The sequence below is a fragment of the Lolium rigidum genome, chromosome 3 (genome assembly GCF_022539505.1).
Source record: "Lolium rigidum isolate FL_2022 chromosome 3, APGP_CSIRO_Lrig_0.1, whole genome shotgun sequence".
Taxonomy (NCBI): domain Eukaryota; kingdom Viridiplantae; phylum Streptophyta; class Magnoliopsida; order Poales; family Poaceae; genus Lolium; species Lolium rigidum.
The window spans coordinates 260,166,604-260,194,382 of NC_061510.1; the positions used below are offsets into that span (position 1 = coordinate 260,166,604).

Below are 27,779 nucleotides of genomic sequence, written 5' to 3' on the forward strand. Positions count from 1 at the left end.
TCCGAAGAAGGCCCCAACCTTCTCACCCCGGATCGCAGGGCGTCGAACCATCGCCAGGCGGAGCAGCTCACCCTAGAGCACGCATGAGCACCCGGGCGGGGTGCCAAGGACCATCGCCGGACAAGATCACCGCACGCAAAGAACAACGAGCATCGCCACCGGCCACCTCACCGGCACCCCAAAAGACTTCGGCCTTCCGCGACGAGCTCGCCGAAGAAGACACGGCGAGACGCCGCCACCGGCAGACCAAACAACACACGCAGAACGCCCACCTCCCGCCGTCCCAAGGCGACGTCTCCAAGGAGAAGAACGACGCCGGAGCGCCGTCGCCGCCCAATCCGTAGATCTAAGGTTTTCACCCGGGCACAAGGGGAGGGTGGGGGAAGGAGGATGTACCTCAGCATCGCCTCCAAGAAGGATGACGGCGTTCGAGACGTCGCCGACGCTGTGGCCGCCCCGCCGGCCAAGGATTTCTCCCGGCCAGAGCCCCCGAACCTGCCACCCCAACAAAGCCCGCGGATCCGGCGAGGACGCCAGACTCCAAGGCCTTGGGGTGGGAACTGCGCAGCCGCCGGCCGCCGACTTCGAGATTCGACGCGGGGTCGACGGGCGACCACCGCGCCGTGAGCTCCCTCCGCCACCTCCACGCCACCCACGCGACCATGGAGGCGGTCTCCGGCACCGGCCCGGCGCCCCCCGCCGCCAGGGCCCGCGCCGCCCTCCCCTCGCAGAGGCCGCCGCCTCAGGTGCCCAAGCCCCCACCAGAGCGGACGTCGGTCAACCACACCCTGGCCCCAGCCGCTCCGGAGGAGCAGATCGGAGCAGGGTCGTCTCCCGCCCGGCCGCGCCGGCACCAGCAAGCCTCGCACGGCGTTCCTCCTCCGATCGCCGCGCCAGGAGCCGAGAGCTTAAATCCCCGCCGCCCCCTTCACCGGCGTCGCGGCCTTTGACCGGCGGCGTGTGGTGACCCGGCATACCACTGCATGGTGTAGTATGCAAGTATGATATAACACCAATGAAACACAGTTCCACGGGTATTATATCGCTCAGAGTGGTACAACAGAAACATATGCGGGTCCAAGGCATGTCTATAGAATTACAACATCGACTACGTTACATAAGATCATCACGGCCTCCTATTTTACAATGAGGTGAAACCGCAAATAAACTCCGGAAGAACGACTCGTAGTCTAGTCTTATCACGAACTCTATTTGTAGAGTATTTCACTAACTACGGAGGCTAAGAATAGACTCTAGCTAAATAGGAGCTAGGTTTAGGAAGCTAGTTCCCTTCTATGGCTAAACTAGGTTTTCTTCTTGTTGGATGTGGTATCCGACTCCTCCGACGAGGTACTTGTCTCGTGAAGTAGTTGTTGACTCCTCGGTCTTCGAGTTGCACTATAGATCCTCCTTCGATGCCTCCATATCTAAGCGGGGATTTAAGAGTGGGATGAGTACGAGCGTACTCAACAAGTTCATTATAGGAAAGAGGTGTTTAATGCACTAGCTACAACATTAGACCGGAAAGTCTAATACCAATGCAAGTTTTCATAACCATTTCTTCAAAAGGTTGCTTTTATTCGGAAGAACTATGTCCGTCGACCTTCACCGGTTTACTAGAACTTCATGGAGCTCCTTTCCGGCCGCGTTCGCAGCTCCATATCCCGAACGAGGAGTGACAGGTCACGGTTCTTTACACTCTGCAGAGGTGTGTTGCTTTACCCATAAGAGATCTTAACCTTGGTGCCAACCAGGTGTACATTCCCGTCCACACTTCCTTTGGTGTGAGGCCCGGTATAAGGTCTAGCCAATCATGTTCCTCCGCTACCTCGAACACCCACCCGTTGTTGCATGCCCCGACCCCGGGTCCACGCCGGTCCCATTATTCCCGTAATTTCGGGGTGGACCCCGACCACGACGACGGTGCTCGGGCTCTACCATACACTCCTACGCCGGTAGCTGCAACCCATCATAGACCGCATTACCGTGGGGAATTAGAATGGGATCCCCACCCTCCGGTTGTTCCGCAAGACACAACTGCTACGGCAAGCAATGCTTTACCGTGGGGAATTAGAATGGGATCCCCACCCTCCGTTTGTTCCGCCAGACACAACTGCTACGGTAAGCGCATCCGTTGATGAACGAGAGGTGGAAACACTTTTGACTACTCCGTCCCACTCCGGATCTTATGGTTAACACGGGTATTACGGCACAAGAATCATCGGCGACATTTGTTGTTTAATCCTAGATGGATATAAACCCGTGCAATGGAACCTCCACCATATCAACACAATCCATGGTTCCATTGCCCACCACATAGTCATATTCATAGTTATGAAAATAGTGGTTTTGATTTTTATGCAATAGTGATAACCATAATACTTTGCAAGTAATTTGATAGAAATACTCAAATGGCATGAGCAAGTGATGAACTTGCCTTTCTTGGCTGCAAGATTATGCAGACAAGGTCTTCGATGCGTAATAACTCCAAATTCTGAAATAGCATCATCGTCCGGTAAGGATGATGTTTAAAAGATTGGCAAGGATGCAAAAATGCATAAGAATGAGATGCAATCGCTCTAAGCGTGACCTAACCCCGATGATTTAGGATCAGTGAGTTGTAATGATCGGTTTAGGGTGTGTTGCACTTTTAGAGTGATTCACATACAAGGTTCTTATTCAGGTGTGATTTACTTGGTATTAGAAACAGGTAGATAATAAAGCATAATAATCAATTGAGCGCACAAAGAATGATCATTGGCATAATGTTAACAAGTAAAGAATAGTGGTCAGTTTTAGGACTATATGGCATGGTTATTGATTACTTGTTATATTCTTCAAAAGAATAACTTTTGAAGAACATGCTCTTTAATAAAGAATAAGTATGGAAATTGGGTTTGTGGGTTGCTATAGTTTATTCTGGTTTCAAGTAGTTTCGGAGTAAATATGAGATGGATCACAACCTAGTTGAATTCATCAACACCAAGGACTTGTATGGTATTAGTGAAGCATGAGTATCTTAGGAATTTAATTACATATGGGTGCTATTAAGGTTGGTATACCTTGCTGGGGGTAGCTAGTTAGGGTTTATAGGTCCTGTTAAGTAGGTTTGATGATGATTCTTTATTTTCTTCAAAAGAATAACTTTTGAAGAACATACTTCTTAGGTAATAAGAAGTATTGCAATTAGGGTTGAGGTTACACTCTATTTTCTTCAAAAGAATAACTTTTGAAGAACATACTTCTAAAATAATAAGAAGTATAATAATTAGGTTGGGGTTGTTTAGGTTTGCTATTGAATTTCCTAAGTAAAGATTGGTTGGTTCCTAAATAAGATGTTCAATAATTATCTCACACTAATAGGGTTTAGTGTGTATGGGATGTGATGTCAATATTAGCATGGTTGCTTTTGGAGTTCATCACAATGGTGGGATTCCATATAGGTTTGAGTAAGGTTGATATATTTGATGATAGGAACTAGGGTTTAGACTTAGGTGTTCATGTTTGATCATCTAAGTTTGATGAGGTGAACACATGGGATGCCCATATATTAGTGATAGGTCTTCTACATTTTATGAGAACATAGGTATGTCCTTTAGTTGCCGATGATGGCTCTATGACTTGAAATAAAGTACTATGATCACCAGTTCTAACCTTGGGTTTAGGTTAGAAGCAAATTAGGGTTCACATGTAATAATGGAACTAGGGTTCCTAATTAATTTAGGGTTTTAGGAGTCACATGAAATGATAGGGTTATAAAATCATTCCATGTGGAATTTAGGGTTTGTTATTAACCATTTAATTCTATGATTAATAACTTCATTTTTAAAGTTGAAGTTGTTAATAACTTGGAGATAAAAATAATATTGAATTTGGCATTTTATTATTTTTAAACAATTAATAATTAAGGTAATTATTTATTAGGGTTTAAATTTCCACTAATAAAGATTTAACAAAATAACAAATAAAGAAAAATAACTTTAATGTTTTCTTTATTTTTCTTACTGGTTTTTATTTATTTTAGAAGGTTTTCCAATTTATTGAATTTTAATTTAATTTAGAATTAAAGAAAAGGCTCATTTAATAAGTATTAAATAATTGAATTTTTATTAAAAATAAAAATTTCATATTGTATTTTTATTGGATAGAGTTTTCTTTTCTAAGAATTTTGATATCTCATTTATATTTTTCTGACTTAAATTGAATTTTCTAAATTCATTTGAAGTTGCCGCAATTATGAATTTTGAAATTAAAACAGAAAATGACTAAAGCTACACGGGTAGTTTACCCACACAGTCACTGACTGGTGGGGCTACGTCCACGTCAGATGCCACGAGTGTTTGACCAAGTCAAAATTGATGGCGTGGCAGCGGGCACGGTGGCCGACGGGCAGTGGCGAGGATCGCCGGCGTTTTGAGGCGCGAGATGACAGGTGACTACGCTCATACGATCCAGCATGCGACATTGAGCCAACTGGTGGCGGCGCCGCTCCGGTATGGTCACCGGAGCGTGTTCGCCGGCGAGGCCGAGCGGGGGTGCTTGCTGACGTGCGACGCGGATGCGATGCAAGGCGTAACCAAGTGAAGCGGGGGTACTGGGAGGTTCGTGAGCTCACCAGGAGCGCATTGGTGAGGTCGGCGAGGCGAGGGGAGGTCTATGTCGACGGTGATCGTCGACGTCTGGTGGTCACCGGCGCGGACTTGATGTCGCGATTCGACGACCTCGAGACTTCCCAGCATGCGCGCGTCGACGAGGTGGTTGCTGGAGACGAGGCGGAGCTTCAGGGCTTCACGGCGTTGCTTGAGACCTTCCCAATCGACGGCGATGGTCGGTGCCGGAGAGGGTAGGGTTTCGGTATGGGGGAAAAAATGGAGGGGAGGAAGAAATCCCGAGCTGCTGTGCTTCTCTGGGCCTTTATACGGCGGCAGAATTCTCCTCGTCACGCTGCCGAGGAAGGAGAGGCCGCCAGCATCGCATCGAAGCCGAGCACGGCTTCGCCGTGTCGACCATGCTGGAGAAGGGGATGAGGACGAGCTCGTCCTCGAGATTTTTTTAACGAAGAGGTACTGGGCTGGCCTTGGGCCGTGGTGTTGGGCTGTGATGGGTTGAGACTTGCTGGGCTACTGGTGGGCTGATACGGCCAAGTCTGGTAAGCCTCCTCTCTCTTATTTTTTTCTTTTCTTTTTTCTTATTTTCTATTTTCAATTCCATTTGTTGAATTCAAATTTGAATTCAATCCTACTTTGCAGATGTTTCTTTATATTTCAATTTAGGACTTAATAACAAAAATCACTACATTGTTTTGTTATTCTGAACATTTATTAAATATATGTGAGCTTTATTGAAATTTTCAATTAGTCATGAGTTTGTGTGTTTCTTTGCAATTCCTTTTCTTCCCTGCAATATCTCCTTTTTGAATCATTTAAAGTGGAGAATTGCCTCCCAAAGCATTTTAAAGATTATTATGAGGTCTTGGTTTCTTATTTGGGAGTGTTGTCCACTTGCACATAAGTTTATGTAAGCACTACTTTATTAGGGTCTTGTAAGATTCATTATAACCCTATTTCAAGGTTAACACTAGTATTATATTTTAATACACCTTGAAATGCCTAAAGTAGATATTACTCTCATCATGGTTTGGTCTTGGTTATAATGATAAGTGGTTGATAACCACACATGGGTTTAATTATAAATTATAGCACAAGGTTAATCTTAGGTTCATAATTGAAACCTAAGATATAGTTTGTGAGCAATTTCTAAGGTTCTAATGGGATTCACCTAATTGAAATTGGTTTGAATCTCATCTATGGCCTGGTTTGTATTATGATTACCATATTGATACATAAACTAGGGTTGAGGTTTAATTCTAGGTTGTGAGATGAGATGACACCATATTGCATGTGCTAGGGCTTAATTCCCCCTAACCAAGGTAATATGATTACTTGCTTAATTCTTTCTGTTCTCCTTTTGATTACTAAGGACTTGAGAATTGGTTTTATCTTATACCAGTAGATTTCTATTCTATCCTCAATTAATCATTAAAGTAACTATAGTGGTTATAGTTCTTTTTTATAGTTAACTTTGGTCATATGGATGTATGGTTTCTCACATATGAAGTATAGGGTTTAACTCTAAGGTTTTCTTGAGTTCTTTAATTTATGAAATATAGATATGGTAGGAGTCTACTTATTATCACCATGTGGTTCACAAGTTAAAGATAAGATATAAGCCTAGGATTGCTTACTAGTGATCTCCCTATAATCTCATGTGGTGAATGATATCTACTTATACTATTAGGTTTTAACTTATCCTCACATATCTCAAGAGCATGATCAGGGATTAAGCATGAGCATCTTGTTCTTAATATCTTCACCTAAAGTTCTTAGGGTTTATGATCATCACTCAATTTATAATGATCAATGTTTGGATTCCTAATGTATCTCTCGTTAAATAGGTTTCTCACTTCCATGATCAAGTATTGTCTTGATCAACTAAGGTATAGTACTTCTCTTATAATTCCTTAGGTGGACATGGTCATGGTTGTCTCAATGGATTATATCCCAGGAGAATGTCTGAGATATTCTGTTAGGGTTCTTCTTAAACAATGATGATTTAATCATCAGGACACATGGATAGTTCTCTCTCATTTGGGAAGGACTTTAATACTAACCTGAGGTTAGGCTCCATAGAGATTGATGTGATCATCAAAATCTATGTTTAACATAATTGGTTTCTCTCTCTAGGGATTGTTTTGATTAACATCCTAGGGTTGCTCTTAAAGATGATGATTTGAATACTTGGATGTATATCCAGGGTTTAACTCAAGGTTTGTTAATGCTTGTCTAATAATTATAATAGAACTCTCACCTCTCTAGGTTTGATTCTTAAATATTTGGAATAGAGAAGAATATATATTTCTAGAGTTGATCTCCTTGTCATGTTTCCAAGAATGAAGTAAAATGAATACTATGAGGTTCATGGTTAGATCATGGATTAGTTTAAGACATGGAAAAGATAAGTGAAGAATAGTTTCTCCAATTATTGTTACTTGATTTCCAATTAAATGGATGTTCATATGTTATGGCAAGGAATTCAATATTATGATCTTTTATAAGATCAAACAATTGATCAGTGAGTAAAGTGTTGTTTTGTTGATTATTAGATCCATTTGATCTAACCCCTTTAGATCAAATCATCTCTACCCAAAACAAGGTTTTATCAAAGTCACATTGAGGTTTATAGCGCTTGACTTGATGAGCTACTTCAATTCCACCAAGGTCAAGTGAAACTTCGATTCATTGTGATTGTTTTACTTTAAAGCGCGAAAATTCCCCAGATTTTCTATGCATGAATGCAATGCACACATCTGTTTGCTCTATTTTTGTAACCCCATTACCTGGGATATTACAGTCTCTACCCCTTAAACTAAACTTCGTCCTCGAAGTTTGATCTCTCTAACGTTTCGGAGTGTGGATTTGACTGGTGCAGACTACTTCTTTTGTCGAACTCCGTGGTGATCTCACTGGATATAATTGAATATATCCCTTGTCCAGATTCTTCCTGGAATCCATTATGGTTTGTCTCTGAACATTAGTTCTTACTCCAGTTCTATGATGTTCTTCCTGGGATCTAATAATACTTGTCTCTGAACCATGGCTTCTAACTTTAATTATTTGATTTCTTTCAACTCTATAAGCTTGTTTCCTTTCTCATTGAAGATTCAATGATTGGGACTTCTTCTTGTCCTGGCGAGTCTTAATTGGGGACTATTTGGATAACATTCTCCTATTTGTAAAAATAGGTCTTTGTTTTCCCTTACCACCAAAACTGCAATAATGGTACTAAGTAAGGTACTTAACATGGAAATGATCATGATGATTTATTTCCCTAAGAATGGATTAGACTCATTTAGTTCATCCAATCATGATTTATAGTTGCTGCTTATAACTATTTTGGATTCTTTAGGTTACATGAAAGGAATATTTCAATTAGACTTTAGTTCTGGTATGGTCAATCTACTTCAGTCTTTGGCCTTCTTGAGCTGTATTTGGTCTCCTACAATCCTTCATCCAACTTCCTTAGCCTTAATTTACTTGGGCTATCATACTTCTGAGTAAATATTACTCACTTTCTCAAGTTACAGTCCACTTCTTACTTCCTCGAGGTATGAACCTCGGCTTCTGGTCTGACATCCTTCTGACAGTAGTGTTTGATAATCTTTTGAAAATAAGATCGAACTTCCTCTCAGTTCAGACCTTCTGTTTCTATCTAGCTTAAAGTATTGAGTCATTGTACATCCAGCTCAATCTTTACTCTACCCCTTAGAGTTTACTTATGTTCTTCGACTCCTTTTCTTCCAACTATTGAGCTTATGATTAGAATATTGGTCTGGGTCTAGCTTATGGTTTGTACTTATTCTAAGGTCTCGCGAAGAATGTTTGTGGTGTATCCACCCAATTGTGGACATCCAATGTGAATTCTTTGACTAAATGTTTATAGATCTAGCTATTTGGCTGACAAGATTTTTATTTGTTCACAAACTTTTGTTACAACTAATTAAATCATGGACTATTTGTAATATCAACTGATACCAGCTGTGGTTATTATACCAACTATGGCTATTTGATATCTAAAAATGGATTCTATTATAGGTTCTGATCAACTGGACGAGACATCTTCCACTCTATCTCGTAGTGTTGATCCTATACCAATTGTGGTCTTCTGATATCAACTATGGTCTTCTTATATCTGCTATGGTTTCATATATCATCTTCCTTCATTCAGGGTTTATTTTGCAAGAAAACCACTAGCTGACACTATGATTATAGTATCCTAAGTGATTTCCCATGCATTCGCTCTTCTATGTTGGCTATGGATCTGCTTCAGCTTCACCATAATCACCATATTTCTTACCTTCATGCTTCTCATGTACTAAAGTACTCCTCGGTTGAGGTTAAGCATGATTTTAGATGAGTACTTGCGTCAAAATATTGTGGTTGCTTCCCACAACTTTGTTTCCTTTATCTGATGAACCTTCATCTTGTCTTCAAAATATACAGAATTCGTCACTTCCTCACACGAATACCATTACCCTCTAGATCTATAGCATCAAGTAAGGACTTGATATTGCAACATGCATTTGCATATCAAAGTCAAACTTCATGTATGGATCTAGTCAAACAATGAAAATTCAATAAAATCCAAGAAGATTCAGCTTTGTGCTTATAATACACATCATCATAAGCCTGAATATACTAGTTGAGTAATACATCCCTAAACATCAGGCTCTGATGTGTAGTATATAACACCACATAGATAGGTTTATATCGTGATACTTAGCACGATTACATGGGATTCTACTATTTGTCTCAACATTTGCCTTAATTGCACATTTGCAATGAGATAAACTTGAAACAGAGTGGTCTGGGAGGGTTAAGGTTAACCTAAATTTGTTTGGAAGTACTAATAACATAGTATACCATATATACGTGCTATTGAGGACTACTTCCTATGATACATTTAATTCTAACATGGCTACTCTGAATACATATTTATTAGGATATAACTCCTATACTTCCAAGTGTTTTATCATAAGATTATGGTCATGATGTGCTTGACATAGTTCCCATGGTTTGGGATCATAACTCTTGCATTACCTTTTAACATTTGGTTTCTTATTATTCTCCTCCTAATATTTATGATGTTCTAATTCATCATATAATGATTCTCAGGTGAATCATATATGATTACTATCTCTACTATATAAGTAGACATATATTATTCCTATCACTCTTCCTTATTTCACATGATTGACTCATCATGGTCTATACTACCTCATATGACTCATGGTTATCACTTACTATCAATTGTTTCACATGTCTAGATAGTTTTACTTACTCAGTTCTTAACTTGGTCTACATCTTCTATTAGGATATCTTAATTATCTTCATCAATTGATATAACTCCTATTACCAGTCTGGATAACTCTTACTTAATCATAACATGTGTTGGTACACATCTTCCAATAGGACATCTTCCTTATGGTTGTATCCTCTCTTTGGACTACCATGTATTGTATACCAACTGCGATCAACTCATCTATTATTTTAAAGACTTATTGATGTTCTACATGTTTAGGATTAGCTAACTAACTTAGGGAAAAAATGTTGACTTAAGTGTGTCAGGATTATTCTCAAGTGAATATCCATCTCAAGTCATAAAAAGATTTGGTTTACCTAGGACAACTTCCTATAGACACTACCAATCCTATAGGTCTCCTTTAAAGGGTTTTAATCCTAAGGTCAAAGCATTTGCTACGATACCAACTGTGGTGACCCGGCATACCACCGCATGGTGTAGTATGCAAGTCTGATATAACACCAATGAAACACGAGTTCCACGGGTATTATATCGCTCGAGTGGTACAACGAAACATATGCGGGTCCAAGGCATGTCTATAGAATTACAACATCGACTCGTTACATAAGATCATCACAGCCTCCTATTTTACAATGAGGTGAAACTGCAAATAAACTCCGGAAGAACGACTCGTAGTCTAGTCTTATCACGAACTCTATTTGTAGAGTATTTCACTAACTACGAGAGGCTAAGAATAGACTCTAGCTAAATAGGAGCTAGGTTTAGGAAGCTAGTTCCCTTCTATGGCTAAACTAGGTTTTCTTCTTGTTGGATGTGGTATCCGACTCCTCCGACGAGGTACTCGTCTCGTGAAGTAGTTGTTGACTCCTCGGTCTTCGAGTTGCACTATAGATCCTCCTTCGATGCCTCCATATCTAAGCGGGGATTTAAGAGTGGGATGAGTACGAGCGTACTCAACAAGTTCATTATAGGAAAGAGGTGTTTAATGCACTAGCTACAGCATTAGACCGGAAAGTCTAATACCAATGCAAGTTTTCATAACCATTTCTTCAAAAGGTTGCTTTTATTCGGAAGAACTATGTCCGTCGACCTTCACCGGTTTACTAGAACTTCATGGAGCTCCTTTCCGGCCGCGTTCGCAGTTCCATATCCCGGAACGAGGAGTGACGGAGTCACGGTTCTTTACACTCGCGAGAGGTGTGTTGCTTTACCCATAAGAGATCTTAACCTTGGTGCCAACCAGGTGTACATTCCTGTCCACACTTCCTTTGGTGTGAGGCCCGGTATAAGGTCTAGCCAATCATGTTCCTCCGCTACCTCGAACACCCACCCGTTGTTGCATGCCCCGACCCTGGGTCCACGCCGGTCCCATTATTCCCGTAATTTCGGGGTGGACCCCGACCACGACGACGGTGTTGGGCTCTACCATACACTCCTACGCCGGTAGCTGCAACCCATCATAGACCGCATTACCGTGGGGAATTAGAATGGGATCCCCACCCTCCGGTTGTTCCGCAAGACACAACTCGCTACGGCAAGCAATGCTTTACCGTGGGGAATTAGAATGGGATCCCCACCCTCCGGTTGTTCCGCCGGACACAAGCCGCTACGGTAAGCGCATCCGTTGATGAACGAGAGGTGGAAACACTTTTGACTACTCCGTCCCACTCCGGATCTTATGGTTAACACGGGTATTACGGCACAAGAATCATCGGCGACATTTGTTGTTTAATCCTAGATGGATATAAACCCGTGCAATGGAACCTCCACCATATCAACACAATCCATGGTTCCATTGCCCACCACATAGTCATATTCATAGTTATGAAAATAGTGGTTTTGATTTTTATGCAATAGTGATAACCATAATACTTTGCAAGTAATTTGATAGAAATACTCAAATGGCATGAGCAAGTGATGAACTTGCCTTTCTTGGCTGCAAGATTATGCAGACAAGGTCTTCGATGCGTAATAACTCCAAATTCTGAAATAGCATCATCGTCCGGTAAGGATGATGTTTAAAAGATTGGCAAGGATGCAATAATGCATAAGAATGAGATGCAATCGCTCTAAGCGTGACGTAACCCCGATGATTTAGGATCAGTGAGTTGTAATGATCGGTTTAGGGTGTCTTGCACTTTTAGAGTGATTCACATACAAGGTTCTTATTCAGGTGTGATTTACTTGGTATTAGAAACAGGTAGATAATAAAGCATAATAATCAATTGAGCGCACAAAGAATGATCATTGGCATAATGTTAACAAGTAAAGAATAGTGGTCAGTTTTAGGACTATATGGCATGGTTATTGATTACTTGTTATATTCTTCAAAACAATAACTTTTGAAGAACATGCTCTTTAATAAAGAATAAGTATGGAAATTGGGTTTGTGGGTTGCTATAGTTTATTCTGGTTTCAAGTAGTTTCTGGAGTAAATATGAGATGGATCACAACCTAGTTGAATTCATCAACACCAAGGACTTGTATGGTATTAGTGAAGCATGAGTATCTTAGGAATTTAATTACATATGGGTGTTATTAAGGTTGGTATACCTTGCTGGGGGTAGCTAGTTAGGGTTTATAGGTCCGTTAAGTAGGTTTGATGATGATTCTTTATTTTCTTCAAAAGAATAACTTTTGAAGAACATACTTCTTAGGTAATAAGAAGTATTGCAATTAGGGTTGAGGTTACACTCTATTTTCTTCAAAAGAATAACTTTTGAAGAACATACTTCTAAAATAATAAGAAGTATAATAATTAGGTTGGGGTTTTTTAGGTTTGCTATTGAATTTCCTAAGTAAAGATTGGTTGGTTCCTAAATAAGATGTTCAATAATTATCTCACACTAATAGGGTTTAGTGTGTATGGGATGTGATGTCAATATTAGCATGGTTGCTTTTGGAGTTCATCACAATGGTGGGATTCCATATAGGTTTGAGTAAGGTTGATATTTTTGATGATAGGAACTAGGGTTTAGACTTAGGTGTTCATGTTTGATCATCTAAGTTTGATGAGGTGAACACATGGGATGCCCATATATTAGTGATAGGTCTTCTACATTTTATGAGAACATAGGTATGTCCTTTAGTTGCTGATGATGGCTCTATGACTTGAAATAAAGTACTATGATCACCAGTTCTAACCTTGGGTTTAGGTTAGAAGCAAATTAGGGTTCACATGTAATAATGGAACTAGGGTTCCTAATTAATTTAGGGTTTTAGGAGTCACATGAAATGATAGGGTTATAAAATCATTCCATGTGGAATTTAGGGTTTGTTATTAACCATTTAATTCTATGATTAATAACTTCATTTTTAAAGTTGAAGTTATTAATAACTTGGAGATAAAAATAATATTGAATTTGGCATTTTATTATTTTTAAACAATTAATAATTAAGGTAATTATTTATTAGGGTTTAAATTTCCACTAACAAAGATTTAACAAAATAACAAATAAAGAAAAATAACTTTAATGTATTCTTTATTTTTCTTACTGGTTTTTATTTATTTTAGAAGGTTTTCCAATTTGTTGAATTTTAATTTAATTTAAAATTAAAGAAAAGGCTCATTTAATAAGTATTAAATAATTGAATTTTTATTAAAAATAAAATTTTCATATTGTATTTTTATTGGATAGAGTTTTCTTTTCTAAGAATTTTGATATCTCATTTATATTTTTCTGACTTAAATTGAATTTTCTAAATTCATTTGAAGTTGCGGCAATTATGAATTTTGAAATTAAAACAGAAAATGACTAAAGCTACACGGGTAGTTTACCCACACAGTCACTGACTGGTGGGGCTACGTCCACGTCAGCTGCCACGAGTGTTTGACCAAGTCAAAATTGATGGCGTGGCAGCGGGCACGGTGGCCGGCGGGCAGTGGCGAGGATCGCCGGCGTTTTGAGGCGCGAGATGACAGGTGACTACGCTCATACGATCCAGCATGCGACGTTGAGCCAACTGGTGGCGGCGCCGCTCCGGTATGGTCACCGGAGCGTGTTCGCCGGCGAGGCCGAGCGGGGGTGCTTGCTGACGTGCGACGCGGCGGCGATGCAAGGCGTAACCAAGTGAAGCGGGGGTACTGGGAGGTTCGTGAGCTCACCGGAGAGCGCATTGGTGAGGTCGGCGAGGCGAGGGAGGTCTATGTCGACGGTGATCGTCGACGTGCGGTGGTCACCGGCGCGGACTTGATGTCGCGATTCGACGACCTCGAGACTTCCCAGCATGCGCGCGTCGACGAGGTGGTTGCTGGAGACGAGGCGGAGCTTCAGGGCTTCACGGCGTTGCTTGAGACCTTCCCAATCGACGGCGATGGTCGGTGCCGGAGCGGGTAGGGTTTCGGTATGGGGGGAAAAATGGAGGGGAGGAAGAAATCCCGAGCTGCTGTGCTTCTCTGGGCTTTTATACGGCGGCAGAATTCTCCTCGTCACGCTGCCGAGGAAGGAGAGGCCGCCAGCATCGCATCGAAGCCGAGCACGGCTTCGCCGTGTCGACCATGCTGGAGAAGGGGATGAGGACGAGCTCGTCCTCGAGATTTTTTTAACGAAGAGGTACTGGGCTGGCCTTGGGCCGTGGTGTTGGGCTGTGATGGGTTGAGACTTGTTGAGCTACTCGGTGGGCTGATACGGCCAAGTCTGGTAAGCCTCCTCTCTCTTATTTTTTTCTTTTCTTTTTTCTTATTTTCTATTTTCAATTCCATTTGTTGAATTCAAATTTGAATTCAATCCTACTTTGCAGATGTTTCTTTATATTTCAATTTAGGACTTAATAACAAAAATCACTACATTGTTTTGTTATTCTGAACATTTATTAAATATATGTGAGCTTTATTGAAATTTTCAATTAGTCATGAGTTTGTGTGTTTCTTTGCAATTCCTTTTCTTCCCTGCAATATCTCCTTTTTGAATCATTTAAAGTGGAGAATTGCCTCCCAAAGCATTTTAAAGATTATTATGAGGTCTTGGTTTCTTATTTGGGAGTGTTGTCCACTTGCACATAAGTTTATGTAAGCACTACTTTATTAGGGTCTTGTAAGATTCATTATAACCCTATTTCAAGGTTAACACTAGTATTATATTTTAATACACCTTGAAATGCCTAAAGTAGATATTACTCTCATCATGGTTTGGTCTTGGTTATAATGATAAGTGGTTGATAACCACACATGGGTTTAATTATAAATTATAGCACAAGGTTAATCTTAGGTTCATAATTGAAACCTAAGATATAGTTTGTGAGCAATTTCTAAGGTTCTAATGGGATTCACCTAATTGAAATTGGTTTGAATCTCATCTATGGCCTGGTTTGTATTATGATTACCATATTGATACATAAACTAGGGTTGAGGTTTAATTCTAGGTTGTGAGATGAGATGACACCATATTGCATGTGCTAGGGCTTAATTCCCCCTAACCAAGGTAATATGATTACTTGCTTAATTCTTTCTGTTCTCCTTTTGATTACTAAGGACTTGAGAATTGGTTTTATCTTATACCAGTAGATTTCTATTCTATCCTCAATTAATCATTAAAGTAACTATAGTGGTTATAGTTCTTTTTATAGTTAACTTTGGTCATATGGATGTATGGTTTCTCACATATGAAGTATAGGGTTTAACTCTAAGGTTTTCTTGAGTTCTTTAATTTATGAAATATAGATATGGTAGGAGTCTACTTATTATCACCATGTGGTTCACAAGTTAAAGATAAGATATAAGCCTAGGATTGCTTACTAGTGATCTCCCTATAATCTCATGTGGTGAATGATATCTACTTATACTATTAGGTTTTAACTTATCCTCACATATCTCAAGAGCATGATCAGGGATTAAGCATGAGCATCTTGTTCTTAATATCTTCACCTAAAGTTCTTAGGGTTTATGATCATCACTCAATTTATAATGATCAATGTTTGGATTCCTAATGTATCTCTCGTTAAATAGGTTTCTCACTTCCATGATCAAGTATTGTCTTGATCAACTAAGGTATAGTACTTCTCTTATAATTCCTTAGGTGGACATGGTCATGGTTGTCTCAATGGATTATATCCCAGGAGAATGTCTGAGATATTCCGTTAGGGTTCTTCTTAAACAATGATGATTTAATCATCAGGACATATGGATAGTTCTCTCTCATTTGGGAAGGACTTTAATACTAACCTGAGGTTAGGCTCCATAGAGATTGATGTGATCATCAAAATCTATGTTTAACATAATTGGTTTCTCTCTCTAGGGATTGTTTTGATTAACATCCTAGGGTTGCTCTTAAAGATGATGATTTGAATACTTGGATGTATATCCAGGGTTTAACTCAAGGTTTGTTAATGCTTGTCTAATAATTATAATAGAACTCTCACCTCTCTAGGTTTGATTCTTAAATATTTGGAATAGAGAAGAATATATATTTCTAGAGTTGATCTCCTTGTCATGTTTCCAAGAATGAAGTAAAATGAATACTATGAGGTTCATGGTTAGATCATGGATTAGTTTAAGACATGGAAAAGATAAGTGAAGAATAGTTTCTCCAATTATTGTTACTTGATTTCCAATTAAATGGATGTTCATATGTTATGGCAAGGAATTCAATATTATGATCTTTTATAAGATCAAACAATTGATCCAGTGAGTAAAGTGTTGTTTTGTTGATTATTAGATCCATTTGATCTAACCCCTTTAGATCAAATCATCTCTACCCAAAACAAGGTTTTATCAAAGTCACATTGAGGTTTATAGCGCTTGACTTGATGAGCTACTTCAATTCCACCAAGGTCAAGTGAAACTTCGATTCTTCGTGATCTGTTTTACTTTAAAGCGCGAAAATTCCCAGATTTTCTATGCATGAATGCAATGCACACATCTGTTTGCTCTATTTTTGTAACCCCATTACACGGGATATTACAGTCTCTACCCCTTAAACTAAACTTCGTCCTCGAAGTTTGATCTCTCTAACGTTTCGGAGTGTGGATTTGACTGGTGCAGACTACTTCTTTTGTCGAACTCCGTGGTGATCTCACTGGATATAATTGAATATATCCCTTGTCCAGATTCTTCCTGGAATCCATTATGGTTTGTCTCTGAACATTAGTTCTTACTCCAGTTCTATGATGTTCTTCCTGGGATCTAATAATACTTGTCTCTGAACCATGGCTTCTAACTTTAATTATTTGATTTCTTTCAACTCTATAAGCTTGTTTCCTTTCTCATTGAAGATTCAATGATTGGGACTTCTTCTTGTCCTGGCAGTCTTAATTGGGGACTATTTGGATAACATTCTCCTATTTGTAAAAATAGGTCTTTGTTTTCCCTTACCACCAAAACTGCAATAATGGTACTAAGTAAGGTACTTAACATGGAAATGATCATGATGATTTATTTCCCTAAGAATGGATTAGACTCATTTAGTTCATCCAATCATGATTTATAGTTGCTCGCTTATAACTATTTTGGATTCTTTAGGTTACATGAAAGGAATATTTCAATTAGACTTTAGTTCCGGTATGGTCAATCTACTTCAGTCTTTGGCCTTCTTGAGCTGTATTTGGTCTCCTACAATCCTTCATCCAACTTCCTTAGCCTTAATTTACTTGGGCTATCATACTTCTGAGTAAATATTACTCACTTTCTCAAGTTACAGTCCACTTCTTACTTCCTCGAGGTATGAACCTCGGCTTACGGTCCGACATCCTTCGACGAGTAGTGTTTGATAATCTTTTGAAAATAAGATCGAACTTCCTCTCGGTTCGGACCTTCGTTTCTATCTAGCTTAAAGTATTGAGTCATTGTACATCCGAGCTCAATCTTTACTCTACCCCTTAGAGTTTACTTATGTTCTTCGACTCCTTTTCTTCCAACTATTGAGCTTATGATTAGAATATTGGTCTGGGTCTAGCTTATGGTTTGTACTTATTCTAAGGTCTCGCGAAGAATGTTTGTGGTGTATCCACCCAATTGTGGACATCCAATGTGAATTCTTTGACTAAATGTTTATAGATCTAGCTATTTGGCTGACAAGATTTTTATTTGTTCACAAACTTTTGTTACAACTAATTAAATCATGGACTATTTGTAATATCAACTGATACCAGCTGTGGTTATTATACCAACTATGGCTATTTGATATCTAAAAATGGATTCTATTATAGGTTCTGATCAACTGGACGAGACATCTCCTTTTGATTACTTGCTTAATTCTTTCTGTTCTCCTTTTGATTACTAAGGACTTGAGAATTGGTTTTATCTTATACCAGTAGATTTCTATTCTATCCTCAATTAATCATTAAAGTAACTATAGTGGTTATAGTTCTTTTTTATAGTTAACTTTGGTCATATGGATGTATGGTTTCTCACATATGAAGTATAGGGTTTAACTCTAAGGTTTTCTTGAGTTCTTTAATTTATGAAATATAGATATGGTAGGAGTCTACTTATTATCACCATGTGGTTCACAAGTTAAAGATAAGATATAAGCCTAGGATTGCTTACTAGTGATCTCCCTATAATCTCATGTGGTGAATGATATCTACTTATACTATTAGGTTTTAACTTATCCTCACATATCTCAAGAGCATGATCAGGGATTAAGCATGAGCATCTTGTTCTTAATATCTTCTGTTATCACCAGAATTTGACCGAGTCAGAGGTGGGCCGCGATCAAGATGGACGTGAAGAATATATATATATAGGAGAAATACGTGAATCGGCCTTTTACCAAGTTGGGCTTAATTGCCCGTGTATACGTAACATATTAGATCGCATCTTAGTTTAGAAGTTAGAATCTTACTCGTGCACGGTTTGGTGCACGCCCACATTAGAAAGTCCCTGGACTATAAATATGTATCTAGGGTTTATGGAATAAACAACAACCAACGTTCAACCACAAACAAATCTCGGCGCATCGCCAACTCCTTCGTCTCGAGGGTTTCTACCGGTAAGCGTCATGCTGCCTAGATCGCATCTTGCGATCTAGGCAGCACAAGCTTGCCTACGTTGTTCATGCGTTGCTCGTGCTGAAGCCTTTTTGATGGCGAGCAACGTAGTTATCTTAGACATGTTAGGGTTAGCATTGTTCTTCATGTTACATGCTTTCGTAGTGCAACCCTTGCATGTCTAGCCGCCCTACGCCTATCTTAGGTGTAGGGGCGGCACCCGCTTGGTCATAGTTTGGTAGATCTGATCCGTTACGATTGCTCCTTGTTCTACAAGGATTAGTTTAATATCTCGCAATAGTTAGGCCTTACAAAGGGGGAGGATCCAGCGGCACGTAGGGTGTCGTTCGTTGGCCCTAAGCGGGATGTTCGAGGATCAACCTCGTGTTGGTTTTTAGGCCTTGTTTAGGATCGGCTTACGATCACCGTGCGTGGCCGCGAGGCCCAACCTGGAGTAGGACGATCCGATTATGCGGTGAAAACCCCACATCGTCGTAGATCTCATTAGCTTTACCTTGATCAGCAGGACCACCATATATTCGGACACCCCGTCCGAATCATGGGTGGATCGGCTCTTTGAGCCGATTCACGGGATAACCCGAGAGCCGATCGAGGCTCGTATTTAACGTTTACGTGTGTGCCCTGCAGGAAACTAAGCGAGGCATCATCCACACCTTCTCGACCAGGTATAGGTCGAGTGGCACGCCCTGTGATAAACATCGGTGCGTGCGACCAGGAGGCTTTGCGGGCCGTCGCTCAGAGGGACTAGGGCCAGCCGCAGCCCTAGTTGTTCCCGGCTCTACGGTGTTGCCCGTCTCTGCCCGCCAGTGGGTTTCTGACGTCAACACATTCTGGCACGCCCGGTGGGACTGCCGACGACATCCACGACATCGCCATCTACATCCGAGATGGCGGAAGATACTCCGGTCACATATGCGGATCTGCCTGATGAGCTCAAGAAGAAGCATGACGAGATCAAGGCAACCCTCGAAGCCGAACTCATCGGCTCCTTCCACCGAACCCGCTCCCATGGCGTCGGGTGGAAGGGTTTCACACCCGAAGGCGCGCTCGATGGAGTGGACCTGTCCGCCCCGTCGAGAAGAACGCACCGAGTCGGCTGCGGCGAGGAGATCAACTACATGGTGGCTCATTCGCTGCACCGCCACTCCGAGAGCCTGGTGAACACCTTGGAGCGTGTCGCTGCGCGCGTCGTCCAGGAAATCATGAGTCACCGGTACTCCCCGTCGGGACCGGCTCGGGGACTTTCAAAGGAGAGATGCCGCTCCGGCCCCGGCCGTTCGCATGGGTAGCACCGGAACTGCCGAATTCATCGGCATACGTCGTCTACAAGGTCGGTGGTGATCCTAGTGACTACCAATTCCTGCACGAGCCACCTAAGGAGGTCCCGCACGGATACGCGTGCGCATACGTACCAGGACCGCAACGCCCGGGCACTCTCGAACCGAGGCTGCAATATCAGCGGCCTGCGGAACGGCGGGAGGAACGTCGGGAGCCGATCTCGAGAAGCAATCGTGGCTGGCTAAGTACGCCACCCCGACGAACCTCCAAAGCCCGGCTCCTGCAGGTTGGCTTAGAACCGGAAAAGCAAGCATGGCTGGTTAAGTATGCCACCCCGGCGAATCTTCGGGGTTCGACACCTTCGGCCATCACGGCGGATCAGATTTGTACAATTCCGAAAGATCAGTTCGGTATGATGCCGAAAAGGAAAGCGTTCGGCTACACCAAGCCGTACCCCAACAGCTACGAACTGATCCCGCTGCCACCCAAATATCGGCTCCCGGACTTCACAAAGTTCAGTGGATCAGACGGGTCCAGCTCCATCGAGCATGTGAGCCGATATTTGGCACAGCTGGGCACGATCTCAGCGTCGGATGAGTTGCGCGTGAGGTTCTTCTCACGAGTCCCTCACGGGATCGGCTTTCGGGTGGTACACATCGCTACCACCGAACTCCATCCAAACTTGGAAGCGAGTTGGAAGAGCGAGTTCCATGAACAGTACCATTCGAAGCTTCCGAGTCTAGCATTGCCGATCTAGCACAACTACGTCGAAGCGCGGAGAACCGTGACGAGAATACATCCGGCGCTTCGGGAATCTTAGGAACCGATGCTTTTCGGTTCGTATAACTGAAAAGGAAGCGATCGAGTTGGCGATAGCGAGGCCTTGCAACACAGCTCAAGGACATGGCCTCCCAAGCGAGATTATCCCTCGCCGGCGCACATGGTTCGAAACTTTCAGCATATGAACAGCGCCACCCGGACTCGTACCAAGACAAGTTCAAGCGTGCGATAGCCCTGGTTGATGCGAGAGGAAGACGAAGTTCCTGCGGGAGACCAAGAAGTAGCGATGGCTGAGTGGACTCGGGGAGGAACCCCGTGTCCCGCAAATGGGTAAAGCCACCGGGCCCGCCCGGGGATTTGATTTTGACGTGACCAAGACCGAGCAAATCTTCGACCTCCTACTCAAGGAAAAGCAGTTGAAGATACCTGAAGGTCTCAAGTTCCCCACGGCGCAAGAGCTGAATGGAAAGCCATACCGCAAATGGCATAACTCGCTCTCCCATGCCACCAACGACTGCAGGGTGTGGCGTCAGCACATCCAAGCGGCGATAGAGAACGGGCGTCTGATTTTCAACCAGTACGCCATGAAGGTCGACACACACCCCTTCCCCGCCGTGAACATGGTGGAATATGCTTGCCATGCAGGGTGCCAGCCGGGTTTCCTGTGCAATATCAACATGGTAGATCTTGGACACCACGGCGGCAAGGATGGAGATGAGGGCAGCAGCTCTCATAGCAAAGATACGAGAGGAGCCGCTCCACGCGATCGGCTCCGCCAAGACGGCAAGCGCTACGTAACGGAGGGAGAAGTGAAGAACATAAGATATCAACGACCTCTCTCCGATCACCTCCTCAACAAGTATGTGAGTCGGTACGACCAACGCCGACGGTCCGGCGATGATGATGAAAGAGATCGTCCGGCTAGAAGACATCGTCGGCATAATCGCGATGAGGAGGAGCACGAGCGTTGCGCCAAGGGAAAGGCAAGGGAGAAAGACGACGAGGACGAGCACCGGGATTGTCCCTTCTTCGAGCACCTGCTGGGATTCGGGAATGAGCCGATTGCCAACAATCGGCAATTGCCCGAATGCAACCGAAAAAGAAGGAGGCAGCCAACGTGTCCGTGTTCGAGCGCTTGGGACCTCTCCCGCCACGAGCAAACGAGCTGAGTCCCCTCGGTTGGAAGATCTCGAAGATTCGAAGACGAGGGAGAAGAAGAAGACAGGTACCACCGGCCAAGGTGGTGCCCGACGGACTCAGCCGTTCCCGAAACGCAGGGTTCAACGATTGCGCGGCCCGGAAGAAGCCGAGAGGTTATACTTGCATACATTGAGGAAGGCAAGGCCTGATCTGGCTGCGAAGGTTCAGCGAACCCTGGATGAAGAGGGACGTCCACGAAAAATGGAGTGGCGCCCCAAACAAAGGAAAGCCGATGGTGAAACATCGGCTGGCACAAACATGGTACTCGTTCTTCCGGCGAAGCTCAGTACTCCACGGTTACACGATACATCCAAGGTGGACGACAGCGAGCGCACCAACATGATAAAATCAGAGATTGGGCTGGTTCTGTCTACCGGCCTGAACGAGTAGCAAGAGCACGTCAAGGAGCAAACATGGCGAGGCTGATCCTTGTGATCGGCCCCAAAAATTTATGAAGGGAACTTACAAAACCTTCACCGAGCAAGCAACGTGGAGGCCGATTCCAGCAATCGGCCAAAATTATCCTCACCCACCATTCTCGCTCGGGTTCAACATGTTATCCAACGAGCCGATACCATCAATTCTCTTGACAGAATCGGCTCGGGGGCACCTGAGTAGATAGAACACGAGGATATGTAATGGAAGCGTCTCATCTTTTGGTGATGGGTATTGGAATATGTGGGCCGATGCATTAGTCGGCCGTAAAATTCTGAAAATTCAAAAAATCGAAAAAATTTCGAGCACAGCCGATGCAGCAGACATCGACTTAAGGATATAAAAGCCGATGCATGGCCATCGACTCAAGAGGACTCAAGAGGAATAACTGTTACGATCAGAGGGTCAATGGAGCACTAATGAAAGAGCTCCTCAATGGAGTAGTCTAAGGGCTTAGATCCTCTCTTCAAGAACAATGCCGGGAGCAGCCTGGACGTGCGGATCAGGTCAAGGATGGATCGCATCAGATCCACCAAAGGAAAGGAGCCGATCCGGCCGGCAAGAACCGAAGAAGGCTCGGGGGGCAGCTCACCTTGAAGGCTCTCTGCTTTGGGAAGCCGATTTATGTTCAAATCGGCTGGCTCTGCATAAGAAGCTCCCTCACACACGATCAAGCCCAGGTCCATACAGCTAATCTGCGTATCCTTGTCTCTGTTTTGCTTTAGCTGAGACTCGGGGGGCAACAGGCCTGGTAGATGCTCTATTGAGGAACCGATTGGGGTACCATCGGCTGATATCCGTTGCAACCTTCTTCACAAAATGACGAGCGCTCGCTAAGAAGGATCGCTGAAACTGGTGGGAGAAATTTAGGGGCTCTCTTGGAAGTCCCACAGTATCTACCGGAAAGAGAATCATCAGTTGAAGAATGGAAGGGTAAATGTCGAAGGACCGATGCGTTGCTATCGGCTCATTACGCATTGGCAAAGGGGACGAATCGGCTAAATTAAGCTCAAAGAAATCAGCAAAATCGAATTGGGGAAAAGTTCTTCATTAATAGGCGGGATTTCTTACATCAAAAAGCTGATTACTCTCAGAAGGAAATACTAGGGGATACATTGCCCCATCTACTACTACTGGCCCTATGCTAGAGGTCCTATCTACGGGCCGTCACTGCCCTCGTCGTCGCCGTCGTCGCCGCTGTCGGCGCTGCTCCCGGCGGGCTCGTCGTCGCTCCAATGGCCGCCGACCGGGCCCTCGTTGTCCTCGTCTTCTTCATCGGCGTCGTCCTCATCGCCGTCGAAGTCGCTAAGGTTGCCCGGCCGGGGGCGGAACCGCTTGGCCGGCGGCTCGTCGGAGGGGCCGTCGTCGTCCTCCTCCTCCTCCTCTTCCTCCTCCTCCACCCCCTCGGAGGAGGTGAAGTCATCCCGGGAGAAGCGATCGTCATCGCTCTCCTCCTCCGATTCCCCGTCGGCGAGGAAGCGGAGGTCGCTCTCCCCGTCCGTCGAGGACCGATCGTCCTCGGACCGGATGGAGAAGTCATGGTCCGACTCCTCCCCGGCCGCAATGGCGCGACGGGTGTTGGCCGCATGGACCTCCGCCGGGTTGTACTCCGGCGTCGGCTCACGGGACGTGGAGGACTGGCTGGAAGGATCCGATGGAGCAGAGGAGGAAGAAGACATGGTGGCGCAGGAGGGCTTTTGGACTGCTAATGCGAAGAAGATGCAGGGCAGAACTGTTCATAGCGGTTAAATAAAAGGGGATATAGTGGAAATTCAATGCCACAGCAGTTTCCGAGGAAGTGGTGCCTAAAAAAATAAAACTGCCAGGTCACGCGGAGAAGTTGAGAAAGCAGGGCATCATGATGAAGGATACTGCAACGGCTCTGCCACGACATGACCCGATGGGAGAGGAATATCATGCTTTTGGAAATGTCATTTCCAAAACCAGGGGGCATGTGTTATCACCAGAATTTGACCGAGTCAGAGGTGGGCCGCGATCAAGATGGACGTGAAGAATATATATATATAGGAGAAATACGTGAATCGGCCTTTTACCAAGTTGGGCTTAATTGCCCATGTATCTGTAACATATTAGATCGCATCTTAGTTTAGAAGTTAGAATCTTACTCGTGCACGGTTTGGTGCACGCCCACATTAGAAAGTCCCCTGGACTATAAATATGTATCTAGGGTTTATGGAATAAACAACAACCAACGTTCAACCACAAACAAATCTCGGCGCATCGCCAACTCCTTCGTCTCGAGGGTTTCTACCGGTAAGCGTCATGCTGCCTAGATCGCATCTTGCGATCTAGGCAAGCACAAGCTCGCCTACGTTGTTCATGCGTTGCTCGTATCGAAGCCTTTTTGATGGCGAGCAACGTAGTTATCTTAGACATGTTAGGGTTAGCATTGTTCTTCATGTTACATGCTTTCGTAGTGCAACCCTTGCATGTCTAGCCGCCCCTACGCCTATCTTAGGTGTAGGGGCGGCACCCCGCTTGGTCATAGTTTGGTAGATCTGATCCGTTACGATTGCTCCTTGTTCTACAAGGATTAGTTTAATATCTGCAATAGTTAGGCCTTACAAAGGAGGGGAGGATCCATCGGCACGTAGGGTGTCGTTCGTTGGCGCTAAGCAGGATGTTCCGAGGATCAACCTCGTGTTGGTTTTTAGGCCTTGTTTAGGATCGGCTTACGATCACCGTGCGTGGCCGCGAGGCCCAACCTGGAGTAGGACGATCCGATTATGCGGTGAAAACCCCACATCGTCGTAGATCTCATTAGCTTTACCTTGATCAAGCGGGACCACCATATATTCGGACACCCCGTCCGAATCATGGGTGGATCGGCTCTTTGAGCCGATTCACGAGATAACCCGAGAGCCGATCGAGGCTCGTATTTAACGTTTACGTGTGTGCCCTGCAGAAAACTAAGCGAGGCATCATCCACACCTTCCCGACCGGTATAGGTCAGGTGGCACGCCCTTGTGATAAACATCGGTGCGTGCGACCAGGAGGCTTTGCGGGCCGTCGCTCAGAGGGACTAGGGCCAGCCGCAGCCCTAGTTGTTCCCGGCTCTACGGTGTTGCCCGTCTCTGCCCGCCAGTGGGTTTCTGACGTCAACATCTTCACCTAAAGTTCTTAGGGTTTATGATCATCACTCAATTTATAATGATCAATGTTTGGATTCCTAATGTATCTCTCATTAAATAGGTTTCTCACTTCCATGATCAAGTATTGTCTTGATCAACTAAGGTATAGTACTTCTCTTATAATTCCTTAGGTGGACATGGTCATGGTTGTCTCAATTGATTATATCCCAGGAGAATGTCTGAGATATTCGTTAGGGTTCTTCTTAAACAATGATGATTTAATCATCGGGACATATGGATAGTTCTCTCTCATTTGGGAAGGACTTTAATACTAACCTGAGGTTAGGCTCCATAGAGATTGATGTGATCATCAAAATCTATGTTTAACATAATTGGTTTCTCTCTCTAGGGATTGTTTTGATTAACATCCTAGGGTTGCTCTTAAAGATGATGATTTGAATACTTGGATGTATATCCAGGGTTTAACTCAAGGTTTGTTAATGCTTGTCTAATAATTATAATAGAACTCTCACCTCTCTAGGTTTGATTCTTAAATATTTGGAATAGAGAAGAATATATATTTCTAGAGTTGATCTCCTTGTCATGTTTCCAAGAATGAAGTAAAATGAATACTATGAGGTTCATGGTTAGATCATGGATTAGTTTAAGACATGGAAAAGATAAGTGAAGAATAGTTTCTTCAATTATTGTTACTTGATTTCCAATTAAATGGATGTTCATATGTTATGGCAAGGAATTCAATATTATGATCTTTTATAAGATCAAACAATTGATCAGTGAGTAAAGTGTTGTTTTGTTGATTATTAGTTCCATTTGATCTAACCCCTTTAGATCAAATCATCTCTACCCAAAACAAGGTTTTATCAAAGTCACATTGAGGTTTATAGCGCTTGACTATGAGCTACTTCAATTCCACCAAGGTCAAGTGAAACTTCGATTCATCGTGATCTGTTTTACTTTAAAGCGCGAAAATTCCCCAGATTTTCTATGCATGAATGCAATGCACACATCTGTTTTCTCTATTTTTGTAACCCCATTACCTGGGATATTACACGGTGTCTCCGGGGACGACGAGGTGGAGAGGTGTGGCTGGGGGAGGCGGCGGCGGCGGGCTAGGGTTTCGTCCCCCCGGTCGCCAGGAGGAGGCGACGCGGGGGTGCGAACCGTTTCTCCACCATCGCCGTCTTCGACGGAACATGCGGCCAGATCGTCTACGAAAACGATCAAGGACGAGGGCGTGCTCGCATCAGCAACCCTGAGGTATGTTCCATGCATGTGTGCTTTATTTCTTGCTGCTATGGATATGGATGTTGGCATATTAGTATATTACATTCAACCTTTACAAGTTTTGAAAAAATATTCAAGGGTTCACTCAAGGGGTATTCCTATTAGTATCCCGGTCATTTGAACGTATGTTTTAAACTAGCAAGCCATAAAGGCAAAGAATTGCACTCACTTATCGGCATGATTTATATGCAGGATTTTACAGATTTGGTACTCACCGGACCACACAGGGCCATCTCAGCCGATGGCGGGAGCTTCGCCGTGAAAGTCGATCTCCCCAGCTCCGACGAATCTGACGATGTCGACGGAACCACGCTCTGGGAGTGTGACGTCGATGACACCGATTCCATGGTTGAATCTAGCATCACCACAGACAGTGGCAACATCGTTGTGACGTGCGCGATGTTAAGCAACGCCGTGGAGGCCACCGTTCATGTCAACCTTACTGCTACCACCACCACCCACGTCTATGGCAAAATCTTCGCGCACATCCCACAGTTCCGAGACGAGGATAACGTGGTTCTCTTCGACCGTGGAACCGATGAGATGGTGGAGCTCGCCCCCTCCTCTTCTGGCTCCGTCATCCCGCTGGCGCGATCAGTAGTTGCGGTGCCAATTGGCTCGCCTCTCGTGATCATGAAGGTAAGCCTCCATGCAACAACAACACCACCAGCAATAGCTCCTGTACATGAAGATACCGCCATTCCTATTGGCGGGCGATCTCATTTTCCACTTGGAAGAGCATATGCTGCCAATCCACACCGCCATTGGCCAGCTCAGCATCCATGTCGATGTCACCCAATGAGTGCAGGGAGAGGGAACCACTTCCCCAGATCGATTGATCTCAGGAGCATTAGTTGGTGA

General features: G+C 43.5%; 1 protein-coding gene across 1 annotated transcript; it reads left to right on the forward strand.

Moving 5' to 3' along the window:
• Positions 1-662: 662 nt before the first annotated feature.
• Positions 663-27,779, forward strand: LOC124696433. The gene is made up of 2 exons (XM_047229166.1): positions 663-746; positions 27,111-27,779. The coding sequence occupies exons 1-2, from the start codon at positions 663-665 to the stop codon at positions 27,777-27,779; spliced, it is 753 nt and encodes a 250-aa protein (XP_047085122.1).

What these genes read in the sequence shown, in the direction of transcription:
- LOC124696433 (XM_047229166.1), top strand. Translation starts at nt 663, where the DNA reads ATGGAGGCGGTCTCCGGCACCGGCCCGGCGCCCCCCGCCGCCAGGGCC. An exon ending in CGCAGAGGCCGCCGCCTCAG is followed by an intron (nt 747 to 27,110) that starts GTGCCCAAGCCC and finishes ATTTATATGCAG; the next exon opens with GATTTTACAGATTTGGTACT.